The sequence below is a fragment of the Kryptolebias marmoratus genome, linkage group LG20 (assembly GCF_001649575.2).
Source record: "Kryptolebias marmoratus isolate JLee-2015 linkage group LG20, ASM164957v2, whole genome shotgun sequence".
Taxonomy (NCBI): Eukaryota; Metazoa; Chordata; class Actinopteri; order Cyprinodontiformes; family Rivulidae; genus Kryptolebias; species Kryptolebias marmoratus.
In genome coordinates this window covers 14,970,145-14,991,238 of record NC_051449.1, presented here as the reverse complement: position 1 = coordinate 14,991,238, position 21,094 = coordinate 14,970,145, and the positions used below count along the sequence as shown (strand labels likewise).

Below are 21,094 nucleotides of genomic sequence, written 5' to 3'. Positions count from 1 at the left end.
TGGAAGGCAATAGAAAGATGGGACTAATGTAAAAAAGAATAAAGATTTAACTGAAACGATTTTAGTTTTGAATATGTACACAAATTAAAATGCAATTATGCTACTAAACAAGGTTTTTTATAATTCTTTGGGTATAACAAGTAAACATGCCCTGCTGACACAATCATTTAAGTTTTGAAATAATAAGGATTTTGTAAAACTTATTTTATACAGTTGTTAAAATACTGGTTTGAGGTTGTTGCAAAAGCCCAACAGGGGTGTGAAATACAAAAGCGAATATATCATTTTGACAAGGAGAGAGGTGTTCATTGTACAATGGGTGCAGACATGATACCTGACAGTTTCAGAGTAATTGTACAGTCTGAATGAGAGCAAAACCTCCACGAGTGCTGTACAAAGTCGGATTGTGTCTCATTAAATGAGCTTTACTACAATGAAACAAACCATGGAAAGGGTGTTCAAATGGAGAGAGGGTGAGATACAGGGGAGGGAAATGAAAGCAGCAGATCGCTGTCTGTCCCTCCTGCTGTCTCCATTTACTGTCATTGATTGTGCAGCCAGGCTGAATTGATGCCTACCTGCTGTACTCAAATGGTCAGTGTCTGTATTGATGTGCCTTGGAAACAGGGAAGCAGAGGAACGGCACGTTTTAGCCGACACTTGAATGCTAGCATTCTCATATTTCTCTTCCTAATAAATGCCCTTACAGGCGGAGGAAGATGGGGAAAGCCCTGTGACGTCAGTATGTTTGTCCACAAGAGAACCTCAGTGAAGCTTGTGAATTAGCAAAACCAGCTTAATTGGTCATTTAAAGTCTGGTATGTTGGTGGAAACACTTGAAGCATGCTAAATCATGTATAACATAATCTGAATGTGTCAATTAGAAACAGAAAGGTTCTCCTCCCTGCAGTGTTTTAGCAGCTCCTCTCTTCACTGTGTGTCAAAGCACAAGTGAACATTTATTTCAACAAATATTAGTTTATTTAGTTTATTACTAAAATTTATTTTGTTTCCTTTAGACATTTTGCAATCATTTGTGATGTAAATGCAAAATATTTTGACCATGTCTTTAAAAACACAAGTTTTTCCAAAACCTTTAAATTATTTTTTCAAAAAATATTCCCATTAACACAATGCTGTATCTTAAAATGTCTTCATTCACATGAAAACACCAAAAACAACCCAACATTATGCATGTGCACAAACACAAGACTGTAATCTGTCTTTTTGTTGTTGGTCATAGGTTAGGTTAGTAGTGGGGCTTATTGGTATTGGATTTAAGTCTTGTTTCCCCCCAAAAAATCATTGTAATTCCATAAATTTAGGACATCTATTCAAGATGTTGGATTTATTTGCAATTGCTGTTCTTGTATTCTTGTATTCTGAATTCAGGATGCATGTTCTTCTTAAGCTCACTATTTACATGTTTTAAGTCTTTGTTAAATATTGAAAATAAAAAGAAGTAAAAACATACTGTGATCACCACTGAGGCTTTTATGTTAAAAGCTTTAGAGATTTTTGATTGCCTTTATTTGGATCCTCGGAAGAAAAAAAGCGGCTGATTGTTTTGGCACAAACAAGCCAGTTTGTTCTTCATCATCACACTTTTATTACATTGTTCAAAATTGGCCTTGCTCCTGTCATTTTTTTTTTTTTTTCAGCCATCTGGATTTCTAATGTTTACCATTTTTCAACGTCCCCCCCCCGCCTCCCGATTGTCCATATCCTTTACTTTGGTTCACTCATTTCCTTTCTCCTTTCCTTCTGCTCCCCTCTTCCAGCCATCCATCGATCCTGCCTGCTCTCCCGGTGCCTCTCCCCTGGGCAATGTGGACAGTTGGGTGGCTTTGTGTTTGACACGTGTGTTGGAAGGGCACACACACACACAAATACACTTGCACACACACGTCCAGTTTCTATTGTCAGGGAGATGCTCAGCTGTGGGGCCCCTAGCCCTAATGGTCTGTGTGTGGGGTAAAGACAGGACCCCCATTGTCCTGCAGATTAACTAACACACACGCAGACACACACACACATTTCCACAGACCCCATGGGGTGTCTTTAAGTATGGATGTGCCTTCAGGCAGAAAATCATGGGGCAATTTTACAGCAGGGTCCAGCAGAAGAGATGGGGGGATGTACCACAGGCCTCCGTTTGAAGCTTTAACGTCAAAGCATATCTTTTGTTTCTTATTTGGGATGATAAAAGTGAATCTGAAGCCCTTTGCTGTTCAGCACAGTTAGGTAAAATTTCTAGTAGAGAGAATAAGAATTTAAGTGTTGATACAGTTGATGTGGAAACTGAGGTGAAAAAATTCTGGAGAAATGTTTTTAAAAAGTAAAAACAATTAATAGAAAATCTGAAGTGCATTTCACTGTTCGGGTATCAACACTTAAATATATTTCCAGAACTCTTTTCACGCTTTTAAAAGTATTGGCAACATTGAAGTTTGTTTATTTTATTTGACTTACCTTTACAGACTGTAATAACAGTTTGGAAAATGCACTTATTGATCCTCCAAGAGTTTATCTGTAGGCTTTAAACCATTGCTGTGCCTGTTTTGTATCATTGTTTTGTAAAATGAGACATCTATCTATCCTCACACTCACAGATAATCAAAAATCATTGTATGCTGTATATATTTAGTTTTATTTATACAAAACCTAAAGCTTTAAAAAAGTGCCATACTATTTTGCACATCAGCTTTGGTAAAAAATTCAGATTCTTTTGGTCCTTTTGAAGAAATTGGTGAATGCGAAACTTCAATGGCCAATTGTGTTTTTATTTTGCCTGTTCTTTGTACAAATTCAGTGTAATTAACAATTTTACCTAATTCAAGATAATCAGCCATTATCTTAATATTTGAAAGAAAGATGTAAGATGAGTATCTTTGCTTAACTCTTGTGTTACACAGAAGGGGAAGTAACATTTTGGATTCCACAAAATTTTGACCTCATTTTTGAAGTATGTGATGTTTGCTCCAGCAAGAATGTAGTAGTTAGGCAACAGGGCAACAGTATTTCCTTTGACTACTCCAGCTACTAAGCGTTTCCTCCCTGTTAATTGTAGGTGTGTGAGAACAGAAGATAGGCAAACCATGAATTACTGTCCCACAACTCTCTTGCTGCATGTTACGTTTGAATGCCTGAGCTGACATGATGTAATAATATGACCGTTGTACAATGGGACATGGTTTTTGTGGGGGGGGATTTGGTTCTTCTGTGGTGACAGCAGTCCCAAGAAAAGGAGGTACGTACAGGAAGTGAGCTGTCTCAGTCCTGCATGATTTTCATGTCTGTAGTCTGTCTCAACTCTGACTGTACATGCCCATATGTGTTCATCTGTATGAGCCTCCTTGAGTGGTTTGTCTTTGAACGCCTTCCGACGACAAACATTTTATTTTGTCAAACAGAAAAGGGTTAGGGTTAGTCTGGGCATTTTCACTTTTTTTTTCCAAGTGTGCATGTTCCAAATATTATTCTGGCTTCTCCCACTGAAATGATTGCTGAACTGCAGTAAAATCCTGATAAATTACTATTTGACATATGTAGAACCTGAAAACAGGAAAGGCCAGATGGATCTGAGAGCAGTGCATCAGAACAAAACCAAGACAACACTGAATGTTATGTGTCAATTACAAACACGCAAAGTTGAAAAAGGAACATAATTTACTCAGACTTTTGGACATTTTATTGCAGCTGTATGACATTTTTAGAGATGTCCCAGTCTTTTCATAAAGTAGGGTGAAGGGGAACTGTTATCTGGCTTCAAACAAAGGGGTATGAGGTGTGCTAGCAAAGGAACTCACACATGTAAATGTCCTTCTCAGAACAGCTATTGCAATGTCTAATTTGTTGTATTCTAATATATTACGTTTACAAGCATTAAAATCTGTTGGGTGCTGAAGTCTGCTGCAAGCTAGATAACTAGTAAACAGCATATATGGGCATTATGACATTGCGCCTGTTTTTATCAAAGGAAGTTTGTGATATTTGATGACATTTTATATTATTAATGGGGTATCCTATTTTGTAGTGTAATATTTTAACTACTTCACCTCTTGACTTTGAATTATGTGCTTAGGAGTGGAAAGTGGGATTAAACCTAGTAAGCCAGAGTTTGGAAACCAACTGCCTAATGTTTTGTAGGATTCTTTATGCTGCTTAAATAATTTCAACCATTGAAAGCATGGAAATCCAACCTCTTGAAGTGTCTTATGATACCTGTCAGCAGACGATGACATCCGATCTTTTGCATCCTGCAGGTCACAAAGTGACTCTCTCAGTCATTGGATTTGATGGAGTTGTTGGAAGAATGAGCTGTTATTCACCTCACCTGTAAGTGGTTTTACCTTTGTGACTGATCTGTGTAAACTTGTGAGACACCTGAGACGTGACAGGCCTTTATCACCTTAATGCTTAAATTGGGCACACGATCTGCTTGTGCTGCTCATGTGGCACGTGTTGGAGTGTGAGTGTTTGTCCACATGTGTGTTGGTGTGTGCCTGTAGTGGACGGGGGAGGGCTGGCTTAGTTTGGTCGGTTGGCTTTGTGTGAGCTCTTTGTAAGATGGGGTGGAAGTCAGATAGGGGAGGAAGGGAGGGAGGAAGGTGAACTGTGTGTTCGTCTCAGCTGCCGGCTGGTTCGGTTGCTGTTGGTAACTTTGCTTGATGAGATCAGAAGGGATCGGCTTTCAGACCTTCATGTCTTGTGCTCTCTCTGTTTCTCTCTGTCTCTCTCTGTCTCTTTCTCTTTCTCTCAGTGACGTCGGCGTCTCCTGGTCTCATGTCTCTGTCTCGTTCTCTCAGTGATGCTGGCGTCTACTGGTCTCATGTCTCTTTCTCTTTCTCTCTCTCTGTCTGCTGCTCAGCTGCTCTTTCTCGGAAACACCGAAGTGGAACTGAAACTGGAGTGGGGCTGAAAGTGCGTTCAGAACTACTAGTTGTCCACTGTAAATGTTGTGACTGCGCTACCTTGGAAACACTCAATGGAGTTAGAGCACAAGTGAGCTGGGGTAGGGGGTGGGGGGTGGGGGTGAGGAAGGAGTGATAGCCTTAGGACAGATAAGCTCTAGGGAGTGAAAGAGGGAGGTTACAAAGGAGAGAGGAGGTGGAGGAAGAAGAGGTGGGCAGCTCTCCGACTAAAGAGAGTCTTCTTTTTCTGTTTCAGTCAGACTTACGGACTGCAGGTCTTTTCCTTCTCTTGTGGTTTTTTTTTTTGAGCTCCTGCTGCCGGTGACTGAATGAAGGAGTTCAGCTGTGTTTTGGCTGCTGTTTAGTTATAAACATGGAATCGGACTGAGCAGCTACAAGACATGAAAAGAGTCACTGGATATTCACTGTAAGCAGTTTGATCCATACTGTTGTCTACAAGGTATATCTTGTTTGTGTTGAAAAAGATTATTATTTCAGAACTATGTTTGCTTGTGGGAGACTTAGTGTATCTATGTAGATGAATGCTGTTCTTTGTGACAGTTTCTACAGTGATATACAATGCCTGAGGGTTATAGGTAGTGGTGAATATGATTTGTTTTTCATTATGTTTACCTTAGAGATGATCAGCCTTGCTCTGTTGCCTTTGTTAACCTTCTGATGGCACAATCTCAGTGTTTTCTCCTTCAGCTGATGCTACTATCTCCAAGCATCTCCTCCTTCTGTCTCTCCCCCCTCTTGATCATTTTCTGCTGTCTTTAATTTCCCTAATGGTTTTGGGGCCTCAGCTGGCCAGCTGGGACACCCCCAACCCCCAATCTGTGTGTGTTTGAGTGTGTGCTTGCTTTTGTTTGGGACAGTCCATGGTGAGAGTTGTAGGATAAGCGACCTCTGGATTTCCTCTGCTCACATGCAATAACAGGGTAGATCCTGCTTTCTATTTTTAACCGCAGTGTTTTTGTATTTGTTACAGACACCTCCAGTCAAACTGCATGCTTCGTGCTGTCTGCAGTAGCTTTTCTCACAGTATTGTATTTAGTCTATTTATTGGGTTGGGAGTGTGTATTTCTGTGGTCTGTCCTGGGATAAAGAGATATCGGCTCTCCATTTCGACTTTATCCCTTTGTTTTGTCAGCTGCTGACCTCTGTTTCTTTCACTCTGTTTCTCTTTTTCTCTTTTCCATCTCCTCAGTTGTTTGTTTTTGTTTGCTCTCTTTATTCACAGATATCCATACCTACTTTATCCGTCACAGTCTGTCCCTGCTTCTTTTAGTTAGTTTAAGCTCTTCTTTAAAAATGATTTTTTTTTTAATCTTTTTGTTTCTGTTCCTTGCTGGTAGCAAATTGAGAACACTAGAAAGGTTTCCTAGGTTTGTGACATTTGTTTGTGTCCTTGTTTGTGTGTGAGTGTACAGGCTTGTATGGATGTACTTTACCCTTTTTTGTGTTCCCTTTTTACAGAACAGTTGTGGTTGGGGAGGTAGCACATATTTCTGTTACTTGGAACCTATTCAGACAGACTGTGTGCCTCAGTGTCTGTTCATGGAATGAATGGATTTATGTGAAATATTACATCATCTAGTAAAATAAAGGTTTTTGTTCACAATAGACAAAATTTTCAATATATTAGGTAAAACAACTTTAAAAAGAACATTATTGAGAAGAAAGACAGTTAATATAGTTTTGGATTTACAGGCAATCCTTTTCACTATAAATCAGTTAAAGGTCTGAACATAATGCCCAGAGCAGAACTCACTCAAACCAGTATCTCACTAGTTTGTGACTCTTGGCGACAAATTACAAATGGCATACAATCGAGTTTCCATAATGTTTTGAAGCTTTCTTGGGGGTTCTCTATTTTCTCATGTGAGTCATATGGCTTCATTCTCATTTTGAATGAATTTCAAACATGTTTGAAGAATTTGCGTGGCAGATTTTGTCTCAGTATAGTCACAAAGTTGTCCCGGGCATCTGGAACTTGTCTTCAGCTCTTTTCAGTGTAGTTTCCTTAACTTTAAAACACCAGAGCTGTATTTATGTCAACGTGTATGTAAAGATTTTCCAAAGTATGGCCCATATTTTGCTGGGAGTTTGTGGAAATGTGTGGTTCAGTCTGATTTCAAGTGAAAAGTTTTGGCCCAGTGAGATACTATTTTTGTTAACTAACACATCAGGTGTAAAAGGTAACTATCTACAGTCCTCTCATACAGAAAAATGAAAACACTGCGAAACAATACAACCTTACGAAGCTGCACAAATGACAATCACATTGTTTTTCATTCAAAAAGGATCAGCTAGTTTCCAGTGTTTTTAACTAATGTTTTACTGTTTTACCTAAAATTAATTACTAGTTTATTGTAAATATTGAAATTGATGTCAGTCACTTTGTAGAACTGCAAAGATCTAAATGTACCTTTTTGTTATTAATCCAGGGCATTTACTTTACTTTCTCTACTTATAATTTTTATACCATTAATGTTCTCATATGTAATACCCTCAATGAGACCAGTGCCTGTGACCCAAATATTTTGTATCCACATTTATCATGTAAGAGTTTAAAAAAATGTTTTTGGGTTGTACTTGACTTGTGTGGGTCGGACATGTTTTAACACACTTGTACAAGTGGATTGGGTGCTAAATAAGTGAGGCAGGATGAGTACATCACATCCAGGCAAACTTTGATTCACGTTCATTACTTCTGAGGTTGTGAATCTGCCACTGCTACCCCTCAGAGCTTTATGGATCGCGTCACCAAAACCTTGTGTGTGTGTGTGTGTGTGTGTGTGTGTGTGTGTTTGAGAGAGATGAACAAGTTTAGCCCAGTTCTCTTTAAAGAAGTGCTCAATCACTGCAGCGCTAATAGTCCACTCTCAGGATGCCATGGATTTTAAGATGGCAAGGCAGAGAAGTATATGAACTTATGAGTAGACAGCATGTGTGCTCATAAATCTTTCCAATTTCTTCGAAACATATGCTTTATTTAATATTTTGGGCAATAATTTTTCAGTTCCTTGATTACCAGTGATTCAATTCCATATTTAAGAGGAAGAGCTTGGGAGTTTTTAGGAGGATTTCTTTCTTATTTTAAGAGAAGAGCAGAAAAATACGTAAAGAGGAGGAGGTTGTGGGAGTAGGAACATGATTCACTGGGGAGACGTCGATTACTGAAGTTGTGTTGTAAGGAGTTCAGACTATGATGGAAGAGAGAAGGGAAGGAACTGTGCTTTGGGAACACATACTGTATAAACTTAGGCATCTGGGAAATTTTACCAAAGATAGCCAGCAACTTTTATGATACATGTATAATTTTATCTGTGTCTGACTATTTGGAGCACTTAGCACTATTTTTCAGCTAAGTGTAAATTTGCTTGTGTCCTGTATTTGCTAGCCATGTTTTTGCTGAGTGCTGAGCTTGCATTGATTGCCTCATGGTAGACGCTGGGGCATTTGGTGATAGGTTATATCAGTTGATGGCATGTCAGCTATGCAGTTGTCCCCATAGATTTATTGGTATGTAAGACTGGAAGACAATGGTGAAGAAAAATGGATAAAAGAAAAAAGGAACGAAACTTGGGGGGTGGGGGAACTCCTGTGCAAGAAAAAGTAGGAAAGAAATTTGCTAAAACAGCTGTTTGAGAGGACTGTAAAGAGAAAAAGTCGAACCTTCAATGGGAAACAGTTTTAAAAGAGTGGTTATATTTCCTTCTACAGCTCTGTAATAAGTCTTTGTTTCTTTACAAGTGCACCACTTCTTTTTATCAGCTAATATGTTTAAAGACCCAGACTGTTGTTCTGTCGGTAGTTGGACATCATGTTATGAGCCAGACGGAGCAGTTTATGTCTCCACAGGCTTTTTTAGCTGCCCAGGGATTCCCTCAGTAGGAATGGATGTCAGCAATGTTGAGAGGATGGCAGTTTGTTTAATCTACCGGGTACATTAGTTGCTATGAAGAGGTACAATATAATACAAATATAAGTGTGTGTTTGTGTTTGTCGGGTTGCATGTGAGCGGTGTGTTTTTGTAATGTCCTCCCAGAAGTGGAAAGTGGAAGAAGTGACCACTTTATGATTCATTTGCCCTGCGTCATCCTGTAATTTGGCCGTACAGTTTGGATTTAGATGAATTTGGACTCATCTAAAATCAGCCTGGTCCTGGTGGCATCGATTAAAATCTCACTAGTTTGGGCTCATGAGGAGAAGTTTTGAGTGAAAAGGCCAAATGAGAGCACAAGCTGTAGTAAAATTGCAATACTTCTGTTGAAATGACTGTCAGTGAATTGGTTTGGCCTTTGCCTGCTTTCAATTTTTACACTTTAAAAATAGAGTGTTGCTGCTCTGCATTTTAACTTATTGGCTTGAAAAACATATCAATTATTGAGCAAACAGTATGAAGATAAATCTACTTTAAAACCAAAATCCCAACCTAAATTTTGTTTTGATGTTATCAAACAGTAGTTGCTCCTAAGCATAAATTTTAGTGGGGCGGACATTAATTTCCTGAATCAGTAACCACAAGAATGTTATAATTTGAGTTACATTTTCTGTGAAAAAAAGATGTTGCTTAATATTTATTTTGTTTATTTCTCGTCATGTTATTTTTTCCCTCCCACGTGTTGAGGTGATGTTTGGTAACAACAGTCCAGTCTAATAATTAAATCAGAGAAACAGATGCCTCTGTACCCACCTCCACCTGAAATAAGAGTATTTTTAATTTTAACTTGTATACTTTTCTTGAATTGTTTATAATTTACTTCCACACCAATGGGAATCAATCTCTCTTGTGATAGACACTACCCAGAAAGTAAAACATCTGTTTTTGAGCTTTTTTTCTCATTGCCTAAAGACATCACCGTGGTTGTATTTGCACAATGCATGTCCAGGGGCTTGTTAGGTACGTCGCAAACAAAGATTAAGCATCTCCATTGCACTCTGCCAGTTCTGACAATCAGCTGAGCAGTCACGTCTGTTTGCATGGTTATATTGATTGTTCGTATTGACCAATGCAGATACACTTGCGGGCACTCCTCCCCCAAACCTGAGATTGTTCAACATACAGCATGTCTGAGGCTGCACTCAACTGGCAGCAACACACTATGATGTTAAGATGTCTGTTTGCAAAGCACTTACTGCAAGTGGGTGCCAAAGCATGCTCCAGCCTTCAGAAGAAACTGGACCTTTTTGGAGATGAGACTTAATGAAACAAGAGGTCAAATGAAGCAACAGAGGAGACATTTTCTAAAGTAACTTAAAGCATAAGAACAGCTGTCAATGAGTAAATCTGTTTGTATATAAAACCAAGAACTTTAAACTCCCATGCTAAATATGAGGCAGAATACATGCAGACAAACGAGGCATCATCCTGAAAACAGAACTGGGAAGGGTTAGATTTGTCTATTAGTCTTTTTAAGACAAGAAAGTTTTTATTTTTTTAACAGTTTTAAACCATACAAACTATTTTATTTTGCCCACAAAAGAGACACATCTGCCTTTAAATGGATGGAACACTGACCATCCTGTCAACAAAACTTGCTGTTTCAATGGTCTTGTCAAAAAGTCATTCAATTTGACAGAAAAGGTATTTGACCTTGTTTCATACCATCATTATTTTGCTCTAAGTAAATAAAAATTGTCTCAAATGAAGTTATTAGCATTTAGAATATAAAAACTTTTTTTTTCTTTCTGTAGCCAGAAAGTAATTAATACTCTTTTTAAGGTCTGTAAAGAAATAAATAACTAGTTTTTAAAATTAATTTACCACTACTGGATACTTGGGAAAATAATTAACCTTGTGTTGAAAAAAATGTGTGTGCCCTCACCACAGAAGATAACCAATTAATATTTTTCTTTGGCTACAATCAGCTGCTGACCATATATTTGTACTGAACACACTGATCTGAGTGGTATTGGTCGACTTATCTAATTGTTTGAAAAAAGAGAATATTTTTCAAGATGTCAAGCATTTAACTGCATATCAGATAAAGTTGATTGTACAATGTTTGTGGTGAAAGACAATAGCTGTTCACTCTGTTGTTGCTGTCTGCAGGTGGCAGGGATATGACTCCATCTAAGCTGATCCAGACACAAACACACACAGACTTGTACACGGTCTGAGACTTTGTGAATGAGATGAGAAACAGGAAGGCTGAATCATTGTCAAGCTATTAGGCCTCATCCTTTGTGGCTTTTAGACTCACTGGTTGTCCTTGACTGACCATCTGAGACACGAACATTCATTTGTCCTCACACAGTTCATACTAGTGTACATATACTCAGCAAGACAAACCTAGGGGAAACTTTGCTGCTGCTAATTTTGAGTTTATATATAAACATGTTTAAAATCCTGTGAAGAGCTTGAGATTATTTCTGTGGAAAAGCCCTCTGCCATTTCTGACCTGTCATGAGAGAGGGTGCAGTATGAATAAGTGGTTCCCCAGCAGGCTCCTGTCTGGGTGTGTGCTGCTGTGTTTGTGTGACTTCAAAGCCTGCCTGGCCAGTCAGAGTTTACTGAACGAGTTTCAATCAAACACAGTCTGTGAGATGGACAGGCAGAGATGCACAATGTCCTCCCTTCATACAATGGTACACACCTGGCGTGCGCACACAGCCTTCACTGGCCTTCCGAAGCTTGTTAGTACTGGTGTAGCAAGAGAAGCCAGATGAAGCCAGCCCACACACCAGGTGCACACCACACTACCTCCCGTCTTATCTCATGCTTTGCCACTTTTTAGACAAGGATTTTGATGAACTTGTCAGCTTCTGTTTGTTTTTTCATTGTCTGTCTTTGCAATGACCCTATCTGTCCCTCTCATGTTGCTGCTAAATGTTTGATCAGTTAATGATTTGAGTTAAAGGAACTCCTGCTCATTTTACATGATTGAAAAACTATTTGTTAGAAAATGATTGGTGATTTGTGTTTGAAGTGATTGTGACTAATGTCAAACATGATAAAGATCAAAGGTATACTCAATCAATAACGAATGATTAATTATTTGCATTAAATTATGATGTCACAGTATCCACTTTATATCTTTCAGTCTCAGCTAAAGGTAGAGTTGAAGGTAGTGTGAATGTGAAAGAGCTAGTTGAAAGAAATGACAAGAAGAAGGGAGGCAGGCAAAGTAAACAACAGATGGCAGAAGCATGTTTCCACTATCCACAACAGCAGACGATGCGCCAGCCCACTACCAGCCTCTTGCGACGTTACAGTGCAACCATGACCGTGACAACACAGGGTCAAAGGTCAAGTGCCTCCTTGATGACGGGGCAAAATGCCAGATTGTCTGCCACATGCCGTTCCAGACGAGGTCAACTGAGACGCACACACACAAACACACGGAAAGTCCGAACAGTGTTAAAAGTGTTTGTCTTTGGCTGAAGTTTGGCAGTGATGACGCCCAAATCTCCCATGCAATGTTCACCCTTTACTCACCTGCCAGCCAGAATAACACATACACACACAGAGGCAGCTATCTCTTTTATGTGCGTGTGTGTGTCTGATGATGAACTGAGTAGTGGCAGACATTACTCATGATGGCTGCCAGCTCCAATGACCTTATTCACAGTAGAAAAAAAACCCAAACAGAGTCATAATGGTAAAAATGCAAGTAGCTAAAGTGAGACACTTGTATTTGTAGTACAGTTCTGTTTCTGCGGACTAGTTTTAGTTCATTTAAAAATATTTCAGTGATTTTTTAAAAGAAAAAATACTTTTATTAACCCTTACTTTCTGACTTAGTTTTTTTAGACTGACCAAAAAGAACACAGTCTAAGGTTTAATTTAGGTTTGAAATAGGTTTTGGTTAAGATAAATTTGGGTTAAAGTCAGAGAATGCAGTACTACATCGTCACAGAAACAACCAACATGTGAGCTTATTTATTAAAGGGATAGTTCAGATTGTTTGAAGTAAAGGTCTGTGAAAAGATTATGAACAACGACTATTTTACCTGTTGTACATAGCTCTTTGATTAATCTCAGTTTGGAGAAATATTTTCTTCTGACTGGATTGATGAGCTAATGGCTAGTCTGGGCAGGGCCAGGAACAAACTATATTGCTGTGGTCTTAAAGCAACTTCAAAGATTTTAAAGTGATTCATACAAACACTATTTTATAAACCTGTACACCATCATCAGTTTTGAATTACATAGTTACTCCAGCATAAACATTTTGATATTTCTTCTGGTAGTGCCCCAGCTGCACCAAAAGTCCTATAGCCAACTTTAGCTGCAGTCATTTACTTTTGTAAATAACCATATAATTATAAATAACTAAGCAAAGCAAAATTAACAGCCCTATAAAATAGTTATGGGAATCTTTAGGCACCTCAACTAGTCAACTTCTCTGTGGACTGTTAAAGTGGCAGCACAGATTAAGGTTAACAAAATCAATTTTTGACATATGAAAATTGATTCATAATTGCCCAAGTATAAACTTTATAAAATAGTATTTGCATGAAATGCTATGTTTTAAGATGGCTGCAATCTCCTTGAGTCTTGGCCCTGCTTAAACTCCTCAGTTTGGTCAGAATTAAACTATTTTTCCAAACTGAAGATGTTAAGAAAACTATCTATAACAGGGAAGATATTAATTAATCATAAACTTTCCACACAACCCTACTAATGCTCAAAGGGCACTGTGTTGGTTAATCTTTTTTTTTTTAAGGTCTTTGTAAATCTATGAGTACATTTAATGCACACTGCTTTGCTAAATTTGAAAATAGTGACCTTTGTAAAGGTGTACCCTTTGACGAAGTGCTTCAGCTTTTATTTTTCTGATTTAAATGATAAAATAATAAAGTTACATAAAACATTTGTATTTTAAACCTTGGATAGTTGTTTTGTGAACAGCAGAGGCTTTATTCTGTAATGAACTTTTCTGAACAAATTATTCTATGCTCACTGCAGTGTTGACACCTACAAACAGGATTCATTCATATTGTGGTGTCAGACATTATTACCAGAAGAGATGTCAGTTCAGAGTACATACACACCAAAAAAATAAAAGAAAAAAGGCAAGTTCTGTGGCTTATAACGTGAAAGAAACACAAACCTTAGAGACGTACAGAGTTGTGTCATTCACTTCTGCCTCTGTGACTCTTCCTGTGAAGAGGAAGCTTCAGCTGTCATTCCTGGAAGAGATCACAATGCCAGTTTAACCACACAGAGCTATGTGTGGGTGGGAGAGAGATTATCTTCGACTCTGCATTCATATGCTAAAATAAGTGTTAAAGATCAGTTTTTGTTGGCTGAATTAGTAAATCCTGAACTATATGATATAGCTGGTGGCTAACCTTAACTAAGATTGAGAGCATACTGTATGTCAAAACAAATGCACTTTTATCAATTTTTTTTATAAATTAATATATAAATTAAGAATATTCACACAGAAGGTTTACATGATCGCTTAGAATTTAAAATAAGCAAATACATTGCTGATCTGTTTTAACACTGTCACTTATCGATTTGTGACCACATAAACAGAAACTGAAAGTAAATTTATACGAAAATAAATAAAAACTGAACTTTAACACCCACACTGGAAAGTAAGATGCTGCACTGAAACTGATGTAATTTTGGGAAGTGCGTTCTAAAAATAAAACCAGAAAGGAACCTGTGGTTGTTTTTCACTTGCATTTACCATAATTGCATAAACAGGTACTTTTATGTAGATGGCAGCGTAATCAGTTGTGTATATGACATTTGTTTGAGGATGAGGACTGATTAGGTCCAGCAGACTTTGTCAAATTTGTTACAAACTACAGATTGGAGATACATTATTAGTGCATGTGTTTTTGCTGGCTCAGGTAATGCTCATTAAAATCAGATTAGCTAAATGAGGGTTTGCCCAGGTTCAGATGTGGACAGCGTTGAACAACTGGGACATGGTTAAAGAGAGAAGAAAAATACATGTATTGTTATTTGCACCTGAGTTGAAAAGGGGTAGGATGAGTCAGATAAGGTCTATGTGTGTTTAGGGCTGTGTTTGCATGAGTGTTGTATCATTGGTCATTCAAAGAGAAACAGAACAGCAAATTTTGGAAACAGTGTGTGCCTATTTTAGTATTTTTATCCTTTTTCTTTCTTTATTCTTAATTATTTTCTTTGATGTTTTATGCATTACTGTGGTTTGTTAAAAACAGTGAAGGAAAACTTAAGGGTTTAATTTGTCTTCGTTTGTCTCTTTTTACAGGAGTGGCAGCAGCTCTTGATGAAGACAACTGTGGCATGAAATCAAATCAGATACATCTGTCACTCATTAAATCCTCCTCCTTCATTTCCTATCTTCACCCTCTGGTTAGGAACTCTCACCAAAACTTCACCGCATTGATGAGGTAACGTCAAGCTCCCTGCTTTGCAGCATTCACCTGCATCTACACCCTCCTCCCTTCCTCCTGTCACCCGTTCCATCACAGCCATGGGACAGAAAATCTCTGGAAGCATTAAATCGGTGGATGGTCGAGGGGAAAGTGGCGGCTCCCCTTCATACCGACCCACGGCTCATCGTCGGCAACACCTGGAGCTAAGGGGTCCAGATTTCTTCAAGCCACCCAGGCTCGACCTCTTACTGGACATGCCATGCGCTGGACTAGATACCCAGCTTCGTCACGCGTGGAACCCTGATGACCGCTCGCTCAATATTTTCATCAAAGAGGATGATAAGTTGACATTTCACCGTCATCCAGTTGCTCAAAGCACGGACTGCATCAGAGGGCGTGTTGGATACACACGGGGTCTTCATGTGTGGAAGATCCACTGGCCTTCCCGGCAGCGAGGCACGCATGCTGTGGTTGGCGTGGCAACCTCTGAAGCTCCTTTACATTCTGTTGGGTACACAGCATTAGTGGGATCAGACTGTGAGTCCTGGGGCTGGGATCTGGGGCGTAACAGACTTTACCATGACAGTAAGAACCGATCTCACAGCTCACTGCCTTCATACCCTTGTTTCCTGGAGCCGGAGGAGTCATTCACCCTACCGGACTCTCTGCTAGTGATTCTGGATATGGATGAAGGAACACTAAGCTTTATGGTGGATGGACAGTATCTTGGAGTGGCATTTCGAGGCCTAAAAGGAAAGAAGTTGTATCCTGTCGTCAGTGCTGTATGGGGACATTGTGAAATCACCATGAAGTACATCAATGGCTTAGATCGTAAGTAATCACATTCTGATAACTAACAAGACAACAACAAGACACGAATAATTTAATAATAATTTTGCATCTGTTGATACAAGAATTGAAACTTGGTGATTGTGACAGGTCATCACACGTCAGAGGTTGTAGTAAGATTTTCATTTGTTGTGCAACTTTGTAAACTCGGGGATTGTGTGTTTGACACACTTTTTTTGGCAACAGACAAGGTTCATTTGAGTATGCTAGCAAAGTTTAATTTTTAGTATTTTCTTTAAATAGAGGTTTACGTATTCTAATGCTTGTTTGTAGGCGAGATGTTTGCTAAGTTCAGTCCTCAGAGCCAAACACATGATGTGTTTCATCCCGATGGCTCAAATATTAGATATTTGTCGACAATCTAAGAACAATATACTAGTCTTCAGATAAGTCAGATCAGTTTTCTTGTTTGAATTGAAACCTAATTTTGACAGGATTTTGTAAATATTCACCAGAGGTTGTAGACCTACATTTTCTCATTTGTTCTTTCCCATAACACTTAGTTATTGATACTTTCCAGTATTCTGTGTCTGTGATCAAAGTTTGTTTTGACATTCATAGGGTGAATTGGTTTGTTCTGGAGTGAATTGTTACTGTTTGTGAAAACAGTCCTTCTGCTGTAGAACGGTATCATGAAGCTAATTTGTCCTTACAAAATATCAGTGTCTTTTTATTAAAGCATGAAATGAATAAAAAACAACTTTAGATGTAATTTAGATGCTAATATGCACTGTTCTCTTGAGAATTACAATTTTTTTCTCTATTTACATGTCGTAGGGGGAGAGACAGGCTTATTCACTTATTGCAGTCTAAACAGCAATGTTTTTTTAAAGCTTTGTTAGACACACATAATGGACAAATACAGATGGGCTCACACCTGCTGGGAAGTTATGAAAACAAGCCTAAGATCTGACTCGAGCTGTCTCCCTCCCTCTAAGTTTGCAGAACCCCATGGGTCTTATTTGATATCAAAACACAGTTTTTTTTTCTATTACTCTCTCTCAGAGCTCGGAGGAAACCCATTTTCTTTTGGAGTTTGTTACGTCTGATTTCTCTTTGCCCAGTCATCTCAAATGTCTTTTTTAAAAATTTGCTTAGAAGTTCACTCCTCTTGGGGACCTCGAGTCTGGCACCTAGAGTCTGTTTACTGCCCGTAAAAGGAGGTCACAAGTCTCATCTCGAGCTTTAAATTGGATGTTTTTACCTTAAAATTGCAGCCAGCAAACTAGAATATGTATCAGAAAGAAAACAAATCTTCTACTCTGGAGGTAACTTCAAAGAACATAGTTTAGATGCTGAGAGCACATCATCTCATTCGTTTTCCATTTATGGAGCCACCTACAGGATTTCATGGTGACTGTGTGTGATGGGCCATAAGGGAGAATATGAAGTATATTGAGGTTTCTCAAAGCTCTCTCTCTCCTTAAAGTATATAGATTTTATTCTGTGAAATGAGGTTTGACTGAAATATGCAAAGTTTAATGCAGGGCGTTCTTTTCTTAATAGGCAATCAGGGATCTGTAAATGAGAAATGGACAAATAGGATAAAGAAATTATAAAATGTTTATGAGTAAGAACAAATCAAAGGAGCAGTTAAACAAGTAGGCACCACAGTAAAAAATCAATCTGTGTATCATAGGAAAAACACCAACTTTACTGAGCTGTTTCTTCCTCTTATCTTTTGTACTATCTTGTACTTTGCTTTTTTAACAATGTAAGACTCACTGGGATATTTTAACTAACTCCCAAAATGATCGTCTCCTTTTAGAAATCAATCCAAACCGGTACTTTGTTTTTCAAACACACACTCCAGTACAGACAAACAATCACACATTTGTGTGTGTGAGCACACATAGATGGAGTTAAAGGTTTTATTGAGTGAAGCTACTGGGAGGACAAATCGACTATCACAACCTTTTGGTTTCTCTTTTTATTTTTTTTTTCCAAATTTATGCTGAGTGGGTTTTTTCCCCTACCACCAAATGCACAACGGTGATATGCCTTTGTCCATGTCTGTGTATTCAGTTGTCTGTATCGCTAGCAAAGTACCTCATGAATCAATGCACACATTTTAATGAAACTCTCTAAAAGTAATCTAAATATACATCTACAGATTTCACAATATCCCATGACATCACGCAGAAGGTCATTTACAAGGTTGGACCACATCGGCTATGACGTTGTCATTTCTCAACATGAGATTTTTTTATTTGATTCATTAATTTGATTAATTAATTAATTAGATATATTTGGACCTGAGTCCAAATTGCATACCACAAACATGCAAATGTGAGCTGGTATGACAATAAAAGATCCTTGAATCCTTGAAATGATTTTAGTTTAAATCTTTGACATGAAAGGTGGCAGCTGATATACCTTTCTTAATTGTATCTGAGTGTCTTTTGTTATTTGCTAAATCATTAATCTGCCAAAACAAAGGCTGATGTGTCAGGAGTTAATGCTGATAAAAAAGTAAATTAATGCTATAATTAATTTCAGTTCCCTTAAAAATATGGCCAGTACAAAGTTTGTATGACGTTTGCATAAAAAGGGGAAGCCACTGCTGTGAGAGATTTTTATTTATCCTTCTCTTGTACAACAGATTTATACACCTAGCTCTCTGGCTGTTTTTATTATTTATTTTAGTGAAATGTATTCCAGTAATTGACCACCTTTCCTATTCCCCTGATCTCACAACATGTATTATTTTCCTTTAAAATTGAGTCTGCACTCGGAGGAGCTCGTTCTGAGTCTGTTCCAGAGGGGAAGTCAACAACAGAGCTTCAGAGACAGCTTACAGGAGAAAACAAACTGTTCTGCTGTGTATTAGTGCAACCTCAGAGGGCAGCAAGGTTTTAGCTGCAGAAGAAAAGTAACTGAAATGCTTCTTCATTAAAATTTAACAGCACCATTATTTCGTAGACACACCAAATACCTCATGATTTTAGTCAAAGTTGAGCTGAGCAGTTGAAGTGTGCTCTCTTTGTTTTAGAGTGGCCAAATTACAGTCTCTGTGTTTAGTCATTATGGCTTTTAGATTAAATCAGATTGTCTGCTCTGTAGATGACTCAAATAGTGAGAATGAAGTCATAATTGCTGTCTGTTTTAGAGAAGACAAGTGTTTGTGAAAGGCGAATCATCACCAGACACTGGATCACATTCAGCTGTTTATTCTGCAGTCATTTTCTTTTCATGCGTGGTTTTGGACATGAGAGTTGAGATCCAAACAAGAATATTATCTATGAACGTTTGCGTGTGGTCACGAAGAAACCATCTGGGTACGTTGGTAATGACTTTACGTCACAGTCTTTCCTGAGACGAACTGCTGTTGGACAGTATTGTTGTTGAAGAGGAAATGACATGACTGTGGGGTATTAACAACAGATTTGCAGACGCGCCGTCTGCTTGTGGCACACTGTTTGTTTTTCTCATCACTCTGGCTCAGGCCCCTGTTGCACCATTATCATCATTTTGCTCCACCTCAGATCATTGCTTCCATTCCTGCAGTAACACAGACACAGAGGCAACAGCACCTCAGGCTCGGGCTAGTTTTTGTAAAACCACTTAAAGCAGTCCGAGACATATAACTATGTTTAATACACACTAATTCAAATAAGTGCTGACAGAGGTTAAACTGAATGTTGCTGTTAAGTATGATATAAATTATTCATACTTCCTGTGCTCTGACTTCTAAGGATTCTTGCTACCTGTAACTGATCTCTGCTGTCCATGTAGACGATCTTTATCATCTGCTGCCGAAAGACAAAGGTGGATGACGGATGTTTTTGTCTGTGTGTGTGTGTCTGTTACTAAAATATCTCATGAGCTACTGGACAAACTTTAATGAAACTTACAGAAAGTAATCATTATGTTGACATCTACTACTGGTTAACTTTAAGATCAACCTGAATTAAAATGGCTGCTAAAGCCAACTGAACTGAAAAAACACAAAAATAGGTGTAACTCAGCCAATTTTACAGGTGTTGATCTAAAATTTTGGCTTATTATTAGCTGATTTCCAATGTCTGAATGATAACAGGTTATGCAAGATTTTTGTTTAAAATTCTGCTATTACTTATTTGGAGTCAACTTTTATCAACTGTGTTAGCAAAATGTCTCATGTACCACTTGACAGATTTTAATGAATTTTTCAGGGCATGAATTATTGGATGCACATCTAATTGACCTAACCTAATTGAAGATGGCTGCTACAGCCAACTGATCTTAAAATACAGATAAACGGCTATAATTCAGTCAATTTTATAGATATAATGCTAATCTCTGGTGTGGTTGTAGCCCTGAGTCATTCACAACCCATAATACAAGTGCTACTGATGGATCAAGGCCTTTGCTTAAAACTTTGTAATTAATTGTTAGAGTCAACACCATTTATCTGTCAGCAAAATATATCACAAACCATTTGATGGATTTTATTTAAGCTTTCAGAAAGTAATCATTGGATGCAAATGATTAACTATTGAAATGAATCCAATTCAAGATGGCCACCACAGCTAATCAACATTATCAACACAAAAATGACTGAAATTTGATGTAGTAGTAGGTGAAAGTCATTCACAAGACATACTTTGGCTACAATGGCTACAACTCTGTCACTTGTCAACATAGGATGATTTTAGTCTAAAACTGCAGCATGAAAGGCGGCGGGCTATGTGCATTCTTTCAAGGAAATCTTGGCCTTTAATCCTTTTAATCAATGCTACATTACAGAAATTACATGTTTAACTCATTTATTTTGTTACCTTTAAGTTCTGCTTCAGCCTAATGTGTGTTTGAATATTTGTCTTATACACGCAGCTATGCTTTTTTCTCTCATCCTGGTTTCATAATTTGACTAATTAGTATTAGTGCTTTGATATGCAACACTTACAGTTTTTCACTCTTTGTTTCTTTTCTCTTTTACTCTCTTTTTCATGTTCTTGAGTAGACATCATACCCAATATGTACCATGGCAGACCAACACTGGCTTTTATTTCGGCTAA

The 21,094-nt window shown here is 38.1% G+C and overlaps 1 protein-coding gene across 4 annotated transcripts in view; it reads left to right on the top strand.

Annotated features, from left to right (window-relative positions):
* LOC108239521 (SPRY domain-containing SOCS box protein 4-like) overlaps positions 1-21,094 on the top strand; it is an 82,399-nt gene that overhangs the window by 21,205 nt on the left and 40,100 nt on the right. The window contains exons 2-3 of one of the 4 annotated variants that reach the window (XM_017422276.3): positions 4,266-4,338; positions 15,119-16,076. In XM_017422276.3, coding sequence (XP_017277765.1) covers positions 15,344-16,076 — 733 coding nt within the window. In that variant the 5' untranslated portion in view covers positions 4,266-4,338; positions 15,119-15,343. Of the gene's footprint in view, positions 1-4,265; positions 4,339-5,168; positions 5,374-15,118; positions 16,077-21,094 lie in introns of those variants that run through there. The other 3 variants (XM_017422275.3, XM_017422277.3, XM_017422274.3) reach the window with 3 other exon arrangements.